General features: G+C 50.8%; 1 protein-coding gene across 1 annotated transcript; it reads right to left on the reverse strand.

Annotated features, from left to right (window-relative positions):
• Window positions 1-3,247: 3,247 nt before the first annotated feature.
• Window positions 3,248-13,943, reverse strand: LOC127344648 (uncharacterized). The gene is made up of 3 exons (XM_071827491.1): window positions 13,726-13,943; window positions 12,960-13,491; window positions 3,248-3,296 (listed from the first exon to the last, which is right to left on the reverse strand). The coding sequence occupies exons 1-3, from the start codon at window positions 13,826-13,828 to the stop codon at window positions 3,248-3,250; spliced, it is 684 nt and encodes a 227-aa protein (XP_071683592.1). The 5' UTR covers window positions 13,829-13,943.
• Window positions 13,944-14,211: the final 268 nt, after the last annotated feature.

Genomic DNA, 14,211 nt, shown 5'->3' on the forward strand with positions numbered 1-14,211 from the left:
TGTTATGATGAGTAGTGTGAGATTTAATGGGCATTACGACAAAGTACATAGACCGCTATCCAGCATGCATCTATGCCTAAAAAGTCCACATTCAGGTTATCATCCGAACCCCCTCCAGTATTAAGTTGCAAACAACAGACAATTGCATTAAGTATGGTGCGTAATGTAATCAATAAATATATCCTTAGACATAGCATTGATGTTTTATCCCTATTGGCAACAGCACATCCACAACCTTAGAACTTTCTGTCACTGTCCCAGATTTAATGGAGGCATGAACCCACTATCGAGCATAAATACTCCCTCTTGGAGTTACAAGCAAAAACTTGGCCTGAGCCTCTACTAGCAACGGAGAGCATGCAAGATCATAAACAACACATAGATGATAGATTGATAATCAACATAACATAGCATTCACTATTCATCGGATCCCAACAAACGCAACATGTAGCATTACAGATAGATGATCTTGATCATGTTAGGCAGCTCACAAGATCCAACAATGATAGCACAATTAGGAGAAGACGACCATCTAGCTACTGCTATGGACCCATAGTCCAGGGGTGAACTACTCACACATCACTCCGGAGGCGACCATGGCGGTGAAGAGTCCTCCGGGAGATGATTCCCCTCTCCGGCAGGGTGCCAGAGGCGATCTCCTGAATCCCCCGAGATGGGATTGGCGGCGGCGTCAATGGAAGGTTTTCTGTATCGTGGCTCTCGGTACTGGAGTTATTATCGACGAAGGCTTAAGTAGGCGGAAGGGTAGGTCAGGGGCGCCACGAGGGGCCCCACACGCCAGGGCCGCGCGGCCAGGAGGTGAGCCGCGCCGCCCTGTTGTGTGGCCGCGTCGTTGCCCCACTTCGTATCTCCCCCGGTGTTCTGGAAGCTTTGTGGAAAAATAAGATCCTGGGCGTTGATTTCGTCCAATTCCGAGAATATTTCCTTACTAGGATTTCTGAAACCAAAAACAGCAGAAAACAGCAACTGGCTCTTCGGCATCTCGTTAATAGGTTAGTGCCGGAAAATGCATAAATATGACATAAAGTATGTATAAAACATGTGAGTATCATCATAAAAATAGCATGGAACATAAGAAATTATCGATACGTTGGAGACGTATCACGCCCCCCTAGTGTGAGGAGGCTCCGTGGCCCCTCCGACTCCGCCTCTTCGCCTATAAGTTGCCTCCTGACCTAAAACATCGACACCGATTGACGAAATCCGAGAAAACCTTCCAGAGCCACCGCCATCGCGAAACTCCAATTCGGGGGACAGAAGTCTTTGTTCCGGCACCCTGTCGGGACGGGGAATTGCCCCCGGAGTCATCACCACCGCCGTCTCCACTGCCATCTTCACCGCCATCGCTGTCTCCATGATGAGGAGGGAGTAATTCACCCCCGGGGCTGAGGGCTCTGCTGTAGCTATGTGGTTCATCTCTCTCTTTGTGATCTAGTTGAATATCATTTATGTGCTACTCTAGTGATGTTATTAAAGTAGACTATTCCTCCTCCATGATGTAATGTTGACAGTGTGTGCATCATGAAGTACTTGGTATATGCTATGATTGTGATCTCTTGTAGATTATGAAGTTAACTATTACTATGATGGTGTTGATGCAATCTATTCCCCCTTTCATAGTCTGTCGGTGACGGTGTGCATGCTATGTTAGTACTCGGTATAATTGCGTTGGTCTATCATGCACTCTAAGGTTATTTAAATATGAATATCGAATGTTGTGGAGCTTGTTAACTCCGGCATTGAGGTGCTCTTGTAGCCCTACACAATTAGTGGTGTTCATCATCCATCAAGAGAGTGTAGAGTGGTTTTATTATGTGATCAATGTTGAGAGTGTCCACTAGTGAAAGTAGGATTCCTAGGCCTTGTTTCCAAACATCGAATCTCCGTTTGTTTATTGTTCCGTTGCATGTTTACTCGCTGCCATATTTTATTCAGATTGTTATTGCCACTCATATTCATCCATATCATTTGCATCTCACTATCTCTTCGCCGAACTAGTGCACCTATACATCTGACAAGTGTATTGGGTGTGTTGGGGACACAAGAGACTTCTTGCATTGTGATCGCAGGGTTGCTTGAGAGGGATATCTTTGACCTCTTCCTCCTTGAGTTCGATAAACCTTGGGTGATCCACTTCAGGGAAAACTTGCTGCTGTTCTACAAAACTCTGCTCTTGGAGGCCCAACACTGTCTACAGGAAAAGAAGCGTGAGTAGACATCAGTGGCGCCCTTCCCACTGGCGCCACACTGCACTGTGTGGCGCCCCTCCCATCGGCGCCACACATCCATTTGTAATTACCCAAAACATACTGTAAGACAAATCGTCTGGGACTTAGCCGTTTTGTCGAGGCTCTATGTGTGGCGCCGATGCCACGGGCGCCACACAAAGAGCCTCGCCAAAACGGCTAAGGACTAATCGTCCGGAGCCCCTGGATGTTTTCGACCCAAAAGTTGATATATGTTGGCACGTGTGGCGCCGATGGGAGGGGCGCCACACAGCGCAGTGTGGCGCCAGTGGGAAGGGCGCCACACATTGACTTGTGTTAAAACCATGAAAATCCTACCATATTCAAACAGTTTTGAGTACAACATTGCACTGAATATGTACGACACAGCATAATGGTTCAAACGACAAATAAGGTTCGACGACATCAAGGTTCCAATTACAATAACGTTCAACGACATGAAGGTTCGAGAAGATCAAGGTTCACACAACATCATGGTTCGACAACATAAAGGTTCGACAACAAGAACATATCCAAAGGGACATCACTGCGTGGCAAAGGCTCCCTCCCCCCTCGCCTTCTTCTTCTTACATTCTTCAGCCAATTCTTCCTTCTCCCTTATGTCACGAGCCAACTGAACGACCGAATCAAAGAAGTGGTGGCGCTCCTCCGTCTTTGCAGCTTCCGCTTGAGCTCTCTCCTCCTTGATGCGTTCAGCCTCCCTAGCCACCTCCTCTAGGTGCATCCTATTAGCCCTCTCCCTCGCAATTTGCTCAAGTTGGCAGCTCCTCAGGAATTTTATCCGTGCCTCGCGTTCCCGTTCGGCCTTCAGCTTCTCATTCCTCCTCTTGTTTCGCAATAGGTATTCCTAATACCCCCTTTGCATACGGTCATCGTCCTCCTTCTTCTTAGCTATCTCCTCCCGCCTCTTCCTCTCAAGTTCTTCCTTCTCCCTCTTCCGCACCGTCCTTGCCGCCTCCTCCCAAACGGACTCCTCCTTCTCATTGCCCTCCCATGCCCCCTTCCCCTTGGTGGGTTGAGTTGCCATAGCTGTAAACCAAAATTGAAAAACCAAAGTTAGTCATCGAATAGGAAAATATAAAGTACAATGCAATTAGTAACTTGGAGACACATACGGATAAGTCCCCGCTAGGTATCGTAGCATACTAGTACCCCGACGGCCACCATGCCGACCTCTACTAAGCCCTACATGAATCCTTGGTTGCCTTGGAGCTTGTCGCCATTGTGGTTGATGCCTTGCGGCTTGTTGCCTTGGAGCTTGTTGCGTAGGAGCTTGTTGCCGTGGGGCTTGTTGCCTTGGAGCTTGTTGACTTGGAGCTTGTTGCCGTTGGGCTTGTGTGCTTGGAGCTTGTTGGCTTGGAGGAGGTTGACGCGGTTGGCTTGGAGCTTGTTGGCTTGGGGTTTGTTGGCTTCGAGGTTGATTTGAAGCTTGTTGGCTACTTGATGCTTAACTTGTGGTAGCATCATTGCCCTTTGATTTTTTGCCGGATGTGCACTTCCTTTTATTGTGGCCCTTACTATTGCATGATCCATAATTAGTTGGCTCGCGAGCTTCTTGGAATAACCTGTTTCCCGAATGACCCCATCTATCCATATCTCTGTGATACCTCTTTGTCTTTCTTCTTCCACGTTTCACAACCTTCCATTCCGGATCTGGCCAAACTTGCACACCATGATACTCCGGCCATTGTGATTGATCCAAGTAAGGAGAAAACCTTGGAGCCCATGTCCTCTTTGTGGCTTCAATTGAGAACTCGGACTCCGGAACGGTGAGCGGGTTATTGTAGTCGACACGTCTAGTGCGTGCCGCTGTTAGCAAGTGGGAGCAAGCCAAATGAAGCAAAGAGGGCCTCCTACATGTGCATTCACATGTATTTAGGGACACACGGAAAGCCCGGCCTCCTGATACGTCTCCAAGGTATCTATAATTTCTGATGTTCCATGCTTGTTTTATGACAATACCTACATGTTTTGTTCACACTTTATGATGATTTTATGCGTTTTCCGGAACTAACCTATTGACAAGATGCCGAAGTGCCAGTTCCTGTTTTCTGCTGTTTTTGGTTTCAGAAATCCTACAAAGGAAATATTCTCGGAATCGGACGAAATCAACGCCCAACATCTTATTTTTCCTAGAAGCTTCCAGAGAGTCAGAGAGGGACCAGAGGGGAGCCCTGGGGGCCCCACACGTGGTGGCGACGCGACTAAGGGGGCGCCCCCTGGTGTGTGGAGCCCCCGTGGCCCCTCCGACTCCGACTCTTCGCCTATTTAAGCCGTCCTGACCTAAATCTTCGACACGGATTGACGAAACTCCTGAAAACCTTCCAGAGCCGCCGCCATCGCGAAGCCAAGATTCGGGGGACAGAAGTCTCTGTTCCGGCACGCCGCCGGGACGGGGAAGTGCCCCCGGAAGGCATCTCCACTGCCATCTTCACCGCCATCGCCGTCTCCATGATGAGGAGTGTTGGGGGGATAACCCCCGGTATGCCAAAGGCATGCCAAACCGGATGGTTTGAGCCATCGAGATACCGGTTTAATGTTCTTGCCGGAAGCCTAGAAGGAATCCGGGAGAGCAAGGCTAAGCCGGTATCCCCAAAGGGGTATGCCGGGACCCGGTATAAAAGATACCGGAAAGGAGAGCCTGTCGGCAGGACTGGTCAAAGATTCTCTTCAGAGCAAGAAGACAAGGATGAGCTACGCCAAGTAACTTTATTCAGAGCCCTGGCGCCAAAGAGAGAGGTGACGGAGAAAGAAGCCGGGGGACGTCAGCTTCTATGATAAAAGAAGGCCCCGGTGTCATCTATGATTAAAGTAGCTTTGTACAGTAGCCAGTTAAAGTAGCTTTGTACAGTAACTACGTAAAGTAGTTTGTCCAGTCAAAGATGCCATTAGGGTTTCTTGCAGTGTAAGCCACCCTCTCCCCTATATACGGAGAGGGGGCAGCCCATCTTCACGGGCAAGTATGTACGCGTGTATGTAGGAAGGCAGAGCCTGTAACTTGTGTGAATCTATGAACATGGTGATCTAGAGGGAGTTCTTCCTTGTGTCTTTCTTCTTCAACTTCTGGCCTTGGCCAAGTTCTTGAGGAAACCATCCGGAATCTCTTCCCACCTGATCGCAAACCCTCCCCCGAATCCTCTTGCGTCCATTCGGCCCCAATCTAAGCCATCCTATGGCATCTGCTCGTTCACCACGACGACAGTTGGCGCCCACCGTGGGGCCTGAAGTGGCGCTTGATGGAGTTCACATTCGGGCGGGCGTTCTCGAGATCTCCGGCGAACGTACGGTGTCCGCGTTGGTGCAGAGCATCTACGCCATGGACTTCATCAACGACAACGCGGGCTGCTTCGCCAACGGCGGCGTCTTCCCCAAGAACGGCCGCATCATCGAAGTTCGGCAGCCATCGCGTCTACTTCGGCACCGTCCCCGTGCGCCAGCGCCTCTCGCCGGTGCTGGTGGCACCGGACCCGCCAAGATGGCTCTGTGCTGGCCGCGCCGCCGGCAGCGTCGAGGTAATGATGACCGGTGTGGCTGGTGCAGGAAAGGAGGTTGCGGCTGAAGGTGCCGGTCGCGCGGTTTCGACCCGTGCGGCTAAGCCACCGCTGGAGCGCGGCGCAGGCGCAGCGGGAGCATCATCCGCGCCACCGGAGACACCGCTCCAGGCGGCGATGAACGTCCTCGCCACCCCCATCGCGCAGAACATCGATCCGGCAGCGGCTCAGGCGGAGCTGGAGGCGCAGCGCCAGAAGATGCTAGAGAGCGGCAAGGACATCGTCAGGGCGCAGCGCGAGCTGAACCTAACCGTACGTGAGTATAACGCTGCCCATGGCTTTGCTTCTGTTAGCGCGCATGCTGCTAGGATGCCGGAAAACCGGCTAAAAGCTCGCAACCTAGATCAAGATTTGCGCAAAGAGATTCTTACCGGCAAGAGCGCCTCTGCATCTGTTAGCATCGTGGAAAAGCCTAAGTATAGCAGCCCGGATAAAACTATAAAAGCTGCTAAGGCCGCTGTAGAGCTGTGCGAGTCGCTTTCCGGAGAGGCTTTGGTAAAGCAGCAAGAGCGTGTTAGAGAGCTGCTGGAAACCATTGAGCAGCAAAATGCTGAGCAGCTGGCTAAGCTGAACAAGGCAGCGGCCTCAAAATCCGCGCGTTCAACAAAGAATGCCGGTAGCAAATCCCATGGGCAGGCTTCGTCCCCCCATCCGGATAGAAGGAGAGAAAAAGAAGTGAATGCGCAGCAGATGACTGTGTACGATCCGGTTCTTGCCGGAAAGCAACAAGCCGGGCAACACGATGCCGGTAGAAAAAGCCAAGGGGCAGAGCGAGGCTATGCCAGAGGCTATGCCGGAAACAATCATGCAGGTAGATATGAGACCGGGCAAAACTATCGAGCTGCAAGGGCAGCGTACGAGGAGGAGGAAATAGATCCCCCAAGGTATCGGCAGGCAAGGGCCGCGATACCGGAATGTCACGATGAAGCCGATTCCACGAAACCGGCAGCATACCGGAACCCATTGGGAGAACGCCTGGGAGAAAGATACTTACCGAACAGGATGCGAGGCACCGTCTGGATAGAGTATACTTGTCAGAAATGATCGAGGAGGAAGGTCCTCCAGGTCCAAAGTGTTTTGGCCCAAGGATCATGAAAGAAAAACCACCAGTTCGCAACTTTATGTTGCCCCGTGACACAAAGACGTATGACGGCACCACGAAGCCGGAAGATTGGCTCGCGGATTACGTGACCGCGGTATACGTTGCAGGCGGTGGAGGAACCGTAGCAGGAGGAGGAAACCGGCGTTGGGCCGTGAGGATCATACCATCGTTTTTGGTTGGACCGGCAAGAATCTGGCTAAACAACTTGCCGGCAGGAAGCATAAATGGCTGGCTGGATTTTGAGGAGGCCTTTGTGAGCAATTTCAGCAGCACCTATCAGAGGCCAAACAGGCCGCAACAACTTGCTCTGTGCGTGCAGCGCCCGAACGAAACAGACCGGGATTATCTAGCCCGGTGGAACACCACAAGGAACTCCTGTGAGGGGGTGATCGAGGCACAAGCCATTGCTTGGTTTAGCAGTGGATGCAGAAGAGGTTCACCGTTGTGGCAAAAGTTGCAGCGCAACATGCCGACAACGTTGGCAGAGATGATACGTGTGGCGGATAGCTATGCGTTGGGAGACCCAACGCAACCGGCAGTACAACCGGAGCCGGAACAGCCGCGCCACGAACAACACCGGGACAACCGGAATAACAAAAGAAGGGAAGATTTTCCGGATCGAAGGTACGGTCCGCAGCAAGTTGCTGCTGTGCAGGAAAACTTTGAGGCCAGCGACAGCCAGAGGCAAAAAACCGGATCGCAGCCATGGGCGGGTCCTAAGAAACAATGGGTGGAAAAGAAACCCTGGGTCCAGAAGAAGAACTGGCAAGAACCCGCGAAATACACCATGGAAGCTGCCATGGATCAACCTTGCCGGTGGCACACGCCGAATCCGGCACATCCGTCAAACCATCTGACGAAGGATTGTACCTGGACCAAGTACTTGATGCAAAAAGGAACAGTGAAAGATGCGCGGCCACCGCAAGACATGCCGCGGCAGCAACAACAGCTACCGCCACCACCACCACTTACCGGGGCAAACGCCTTACCGGTGCAGCCAAACCGGCAGCAGTACCAGCAAGTTAACCGGGTGGAGCAAAATGATAACCAGCCACCTCCACCGGCACCTTTAGGCCGGAATGTTTACGAAGATCCGCATCTGTGCTGTGTTGTCTTTGTCACTGAGCCAACAGACCGGCAAAGTGTACACCGGCGCTCCATGGAGGTCAATGCTGTGATGCCGGCAGTTCCCAAGTACATGATGTGGTCCAATCAGGAAATTACCTGGTCATCCAAGGATCACCCAAAGATCATGCCGAATCCGGGTGGATATGCTCTTGTTGTGGACCCGATCATGAAAGGGCCGCAAACTCGAGTGAAGTTCAGCAAGGTGCTGATAGACAATGGCAGTAGCATCAACATCATGTACAAGCACACCATGCAAACGCTGGGCATAACAGAAAACATGCTTCAGCCAACGCGCACAACGTTCCATGGGATCGTCCCTGGCTTGTCCTGTGCCCCGATAGGAAAAGTTCGGGTGGACGTGGCATTTGGAGGACGTGACAATTGCCGGGTGGAAAATCTGGAGTTTGAGGTGGTGGATCTGGACAGTCCCTACCATGCATTGCTGGGGAGACCGGCGTTGGCTGCTTTCATGGCCACCACTCATACGGCTTACCTCAAGATGAAGATGCCGGCACCTCGTGGGCCATTGACTGTGGTGGGAAACTATAAGATCTCACTGGAAACTGCATCTGCCGGATCAAACCTAGCAGAATCGCTGGTGATCGCGGAGGAAAAGAAAAGAATGCAGACAGCTGTTGCGCTGGCTCAATCCTCACAAATGAGTTTGGCGGCAATGAGTGAAAACATGGGCACACCGGCATTCAAGCCAACCAATGAAACAAAGAACATTGTGCTGGATCCGGCTTACCCAGAGCGCACCGTTCGTATCGGCGCCGGCCTTGATCAAGCATAGGAAAACGCGCTCGTCAGCTTCCTCCGTGAGAATCGGAATATCTTTGCCTGGTCAACTGATGATTTGGTAGGTGTTCCGAGGGAGCTGGCTGAGCACTCTCTAAACGTCCGGAAAGATGCCAAGCCGGTGCGGCAACCACTGCGTCGGTTCGCTGAAGACAGAAGAAAGATCATAGGAGAAGAAGTAACCAAGCTGCTTGTTGCCGGATTCATTGTGGAGGTCACGCACACAGAGTGGCTGGCCAATCCGGTAATGGTTGAAAAGAAGAAAGATGAGAACCTGGAGGCAAAAGCTCAGAAGGTGTGGCGCATGTGCATCGACTACACCAACCTGAACAAGGCTTGCCCAAGAGATCCTTTTCCTTTGCCACGAATCGATCAAGTGATTGATTCAACTGCTGGGTGTGAGTTGTTGTCCTTCCTGGATGCCTATTCCGGTTTCCACCAAATTCCCTTGAAAAAGGAAGATCAAATAAAAACTGCGTTCATTACCCCGCACGGGGCTTATTGCTATGTCACTATGCCTTTTGGGTTGCGCAACGCTGGTGCAACGTACCAGCGCTGTATGCAAAAATGCTTGTTTGATCAAATTGGAAAAAATGTGCAAGTCTATGTGGATGACATCGTGATAAAAACTAAGGTAAAACACACTTTAATCGATGACATCCGGCAAACATTCGATAACCTAAGGCGGTTCCGGATGAAACTCAATCCGGCAAAATGTACCTTTGGTGTCCCCGCCGGCAAGCTGCTCGGTTTCCTGGTTTCAAGCCGGGGCATAGAGGTTAATCCGGTAAAGATCCGGGCGATAGAAAGAATGGCTATCCCTCGAGAGTTAAAAGATGTGCAAAAGTTTACCGGAAGCTTGGCATCGCTGAGCCGGTTTGTAAGCAGGTTGGGAGAAAAAGCTCTGCCACTCTATGCTCTCATGAAGAAATCTGACACGTTCGTACGGACCCTCAGTGCAGACGCAGCGTTTAAGGAGCTAAAAACGATGCTAGCCACGGCACCCGTGCGGCTTCACCTCTAGAAAGGGAGCCTATGCTGTTATACATAGCAGCAACAAACCGGGTTGTGAGTGTAGTGGTTGTGGTTGAAAGAGAAGAGGAAGAAAAACCGTCCAGAGGCCGGTATACTACTTGAGCGAGGTGCTCTCCCTCTCAAAACAAAACTACCCTCACTTCCAGAAAATGACTTATGGCGTGTACATGGCCGCCACAAAACTCAAGCACTACTTTGAGGAACACCCCATGAAGGTGGTGAGTGAAGCACCAATTTCCGACATCATGTGCAACAAAGATGCCAGCGGCCGGATTGCAAAATGGGCGATCCAGATATCACCGTACGTGCCGGTATATGAAAGAAGAGATGCCATAAAATCACAGGCTTTGGCTGATTTCCTTGTTGATTGGGCGGAGATGCAATACAAACCGCCGAGATCGGAGGATAGAATCTTGGAAGATGCACTTTGATGGATCTAAGCTCAAGGAAGGTCTAGGTGCCGGTGTGGTGCTTACTTCACCAAAAGGAGACCACCTCCGGTATGTTTTGCAAGTACATTTCAGGGCATCGAACAATGTCGCTGAATATGAAGCTTTGATCCATGGGCTTAAGGTCGCAAAAGAAATCGGTGCACACCGGATCATTTGCTATGGCGATTCAGACCTTGTGGTACAGCAGTGCTCAGGAGATTGGGATGCAAAAGACGCCAACATGGCCTCGTACCGGTTTCACGTACAAAAGATTGCCGGATTCTTCGAAGGATGTGAGTTTCACCATGTGCCGCGAGCAGAAAATGAAGCCGCGGATGCTTTGTCCAAGTTGGGCTCATCTAGGCAAGAAATTCCTCCCGGAATAGCTTTGGCTCACCTAAGAGTGCCATCGATCAAGCCGAGCCCGGAATCAGAATCAATTTTTGTACCGAGTCACACGTAGTACCCATGGATATCGATGAAGGGAACCCGGGGACTGCTCCGGCAAGCTCGGGGACTGCTCCGGTAGGCTCGGGGACTGCTGTACCCATACCGGAAGAAACGATGCTGGTAGATAGCATGGAGATAGATGCACCGGTGTTTTGGTTCGAGAAATACCATCATGGGTTAAACCTATTAAGGAATTCCTGATCAGCGGCACCTTGCCGGCTGACGAAAATGAATCAAGGAGGATACAAAGAAGGTCCAAAGCTTACACATTCATCAATGGTGAGGTGTACAAGAGAAGCGTTACCGGTGTCCTTCAAAGATGTGTGGAACCGGAGGAAGGAAAAGAAATGCTTGAGGAAATTCACCAAGGAGAATGTGGGCATCATGCTTCATCAAGGGCTTTGGTAGCAAAAGTATTCCGGCATGGGTTCTATTGGCCTTGCTTTGGAGGACGCCGAGGATTTGGTAAGAAAATGCAACGGCTGCCAGAGGTACGCCAAGCAAAACCATACCCCAGCATCCGGTTTAAAGACAATACCGCTAACATGGCCATTCGCTGTTTGGTGCCTTGACATGGTTGGACCATTCAAAACTGCAAGAAGCAGCATGACTCACATCTTGGTCATGGTGGATAAGTTCACCAAGTGGCTGGAAGTAAAACCTATCGCAAAGTGTGATGGGCATACAGCTGTGAAATTCTTGAAAGATGTCATTTTGCGGTATGGATACCCATACGGCATCATCAACGATAACGGAACCAACTTTGCTCAAGGTGAGTTCAAAAGGTTACGTGAAGAAAAGAACATCCGGTTGGATTTGTGCTCGGTGGCACATCCACGGGGCAATGGCCAAGTAGAAAGAATGAATGCCTTGGTGCTTTCCGGTATCAAGCCTAGACTCATTGATGCGGTGGAAAAGTCACCGGGATGTTGGCTCGATGAGCTACCATCGATCTTGTGGAGTATAAGAACAACTCCAAACAGGTATACCGGATACACTCCCTTATTCATGGTTTATGGAGCGAAGCGGTGATACCAACCGATATCATCCATGATTCACCAAGGGTACAACTCTATACTGAGCAAGAGGTCAAAGAGGCCAGAGAAAACGATGTGGACTTGCTAGAAGAAGCAAGAGAGCTGGCTTTGGCAAGAACAGCCATTTACCAGCAAAACCTAAGACGCTATCATAACCGGAAGGTTAACCCAAGAGTTTTCCGGGAAGGAGATCTTGTACTTCGCACAGTGCAGCGCACTGAAGGCCGGCATAAGCTTTTGCCACCGTGGGAAGGTCCCTTCATTGTAAGCCCGGTGCTTCACAATGAGGCATACTACTTGATAGATGCACAGGAATGGAAGAAAGGAAAGGCGGACAGGTCCGGCGAGGAGAGCAAGCGTCCATGGAACGTAGCTCTGTTGCGTCCTTTCTACTCTTGAAGTGGTGGTGTAAGAAGTTCCTTTTTGTACCTTATATGCTATGAATAAAAGATGCCGGAACCTTGAGTGAATCTCGGGGACTACCCCAACTTAAGTTGCATGTAACTTGTCTATTTTTTCAGTTTACCGGTTGCTTATTGAATGTTTTTCTTTCCGGTTTAGTAGTGTGCTAAATCCTACCGGAGTCTTCGACTCTGCTGCTGTCCGCAAACCGGCTTCATGGCAAGCAAGATAAACCGGTAGGGGATAAGCACATGAACTGCGAAAAGGGAGAGCAGGAAAGAACAATCTGAAAAATTTAATTAACCCCGGTTAAACCGGTTTTTTGCAAAATTTCAAAGTTATTTCTAAGTTCAAGAAGATGCTTGTTTGGTGAAAGAACCTTGTGCTCATACGCCAAAGAACGCCCGTAGAAGGCAGGCGAGCCAAGGCAAAAGAACCAAGTATGCATCAAATTGGATGCGGAAGCAATTGAGAAATCTTTGCAGTGCAGGATAAAAGCGGAACCAAAAGCAAAATATGTTAAGGCAAACTCATAAGTACTTAGCTACCGGTATAACTTACCGGCAGGAAATGTTGTAGCACAACCACAGGCAAACTTAAGTTTTACATCATAAGCCCCGGCATTCCGGGGCAGAATTTAACAGATATTGTCTTAAAGCAACAGGACCAACAGATATAATGAGCAAACACTTCAAAGGAAATCATCATGCAGCAGGGGCTTCCGGAGGAGCATCGCCGGCACCAGCATCGCCCAGGACCTCTTCTTCGGCTTCACCCTCCTCCTCGTCGAGATAATCCGTGACGCCAGGAGGGGAGGGATGAAGGTGCGCATGTCGGCATACTCCGCGATGCGGTACGCGCGATCCTGCCGCTTGGCGGAGAGGATCGGGTCCAGATCCGTTTCTGCGCCTTCGCGCACGCCGGTAAGGGCGTCCAGATTGAGCTCCGGGTACCAGGAGCAGGCGACGCGGAGGGCGGAGTCCGCTCCAGCGCGGGCAGCAGAGCACTGCCACTCGCGGATCCTCCTGCCGGCACCTTTCAGGCGGTCGTTGATGAGGGAGAAGGTGTCCGGCACCTCCTCGCCAGGCCATAAAGTCCTGTATAGCTGGGTAGCTACATCAGGGATGTCCGAAAGATTGCGGTCTATGCAGCGCATATGGGACACCCGCGCGTTAAGCGCGACCAGATGGTCCTTGGGCGTCCATGGCACGGTAAGATCCGCTTGGCCTTTGTCCTTGCGCTGCGCGTCGACCTTCTTGACGGCATACCTCTGCGAGTCCGGAAAGAGGCCTGTGCAAAGAAAGAAAAAGCTTAAGGAAAAGAGTCCGGAAGAAAAAGAGACCGGAAGAAAAAGAGACCGGAAGAAAAAGAGACCGGAAGAAAAAGAGACCGGAAGAAAAAGAGACCGGAGAGAAAAGAATCCGGAAGAAGAGAGACCGGACGGAAAGATAGCGGAAACAAAAATGGGGTCGAAGGAAAAAAGGCTCGTATGCAGTAGTCAAAGTGTAAAAGAAAACAACTTACGGAGGGCAAGTGTGTCGGTCTGCAGGATCAGCTGATCGCACTCCTTGTGCCCCTCCTCCAGCCGCGCGGCCTTCTCCTCGGCACCCTTCCGGGCCTTGGTCATCTCCTCCAGCTCTGCCCGCAACACCACAGTGGCATTGCAGGCATTCTCCAGAGCCTCGTCCAACTTGGCCGCTGCGGTCACTTCAGCGGCCTTGAGGGCCTTGGCGTGGTCAAGCCCCAGCTGAATCAAGTCTGACTTGAGCTCCTGGTAGCTGGTCTTGAGGGCGTTTAGCTCCTCCTGGTGCTGCCGGCTGAGCTCATCCTTCTCCCCTGTAACCGGAAAAATGAGTGTTAGCAAGGCTACACTAGTAAAACTGAAAAGAAACCAAGTTCAAAGGAGAAAGGAAAAAATAGTACGTTGGGCCGTGGCGAGCTGCTCCTTGAGAGCATCGATGGAAGCTTCCGGGATCACTGTTGAACAGAAATTGTAAATATCACAAGGAA

Source organism: Lolium perenne, chromosome 3 (genome assembly GCF_019359855.2).
Source record: "Lolium perenne isolate Kyuss_39 chromosome 3, Kyuss_2.0, whole genome shotgun sequence".
Classification (NCBI taxonomy): domain Eukaryota; kingdom Viridiplantae; phylum Streptophyta; class Magnoliopsida; order Poales; family Poaceae; genus Lolium; species Lolium perenne.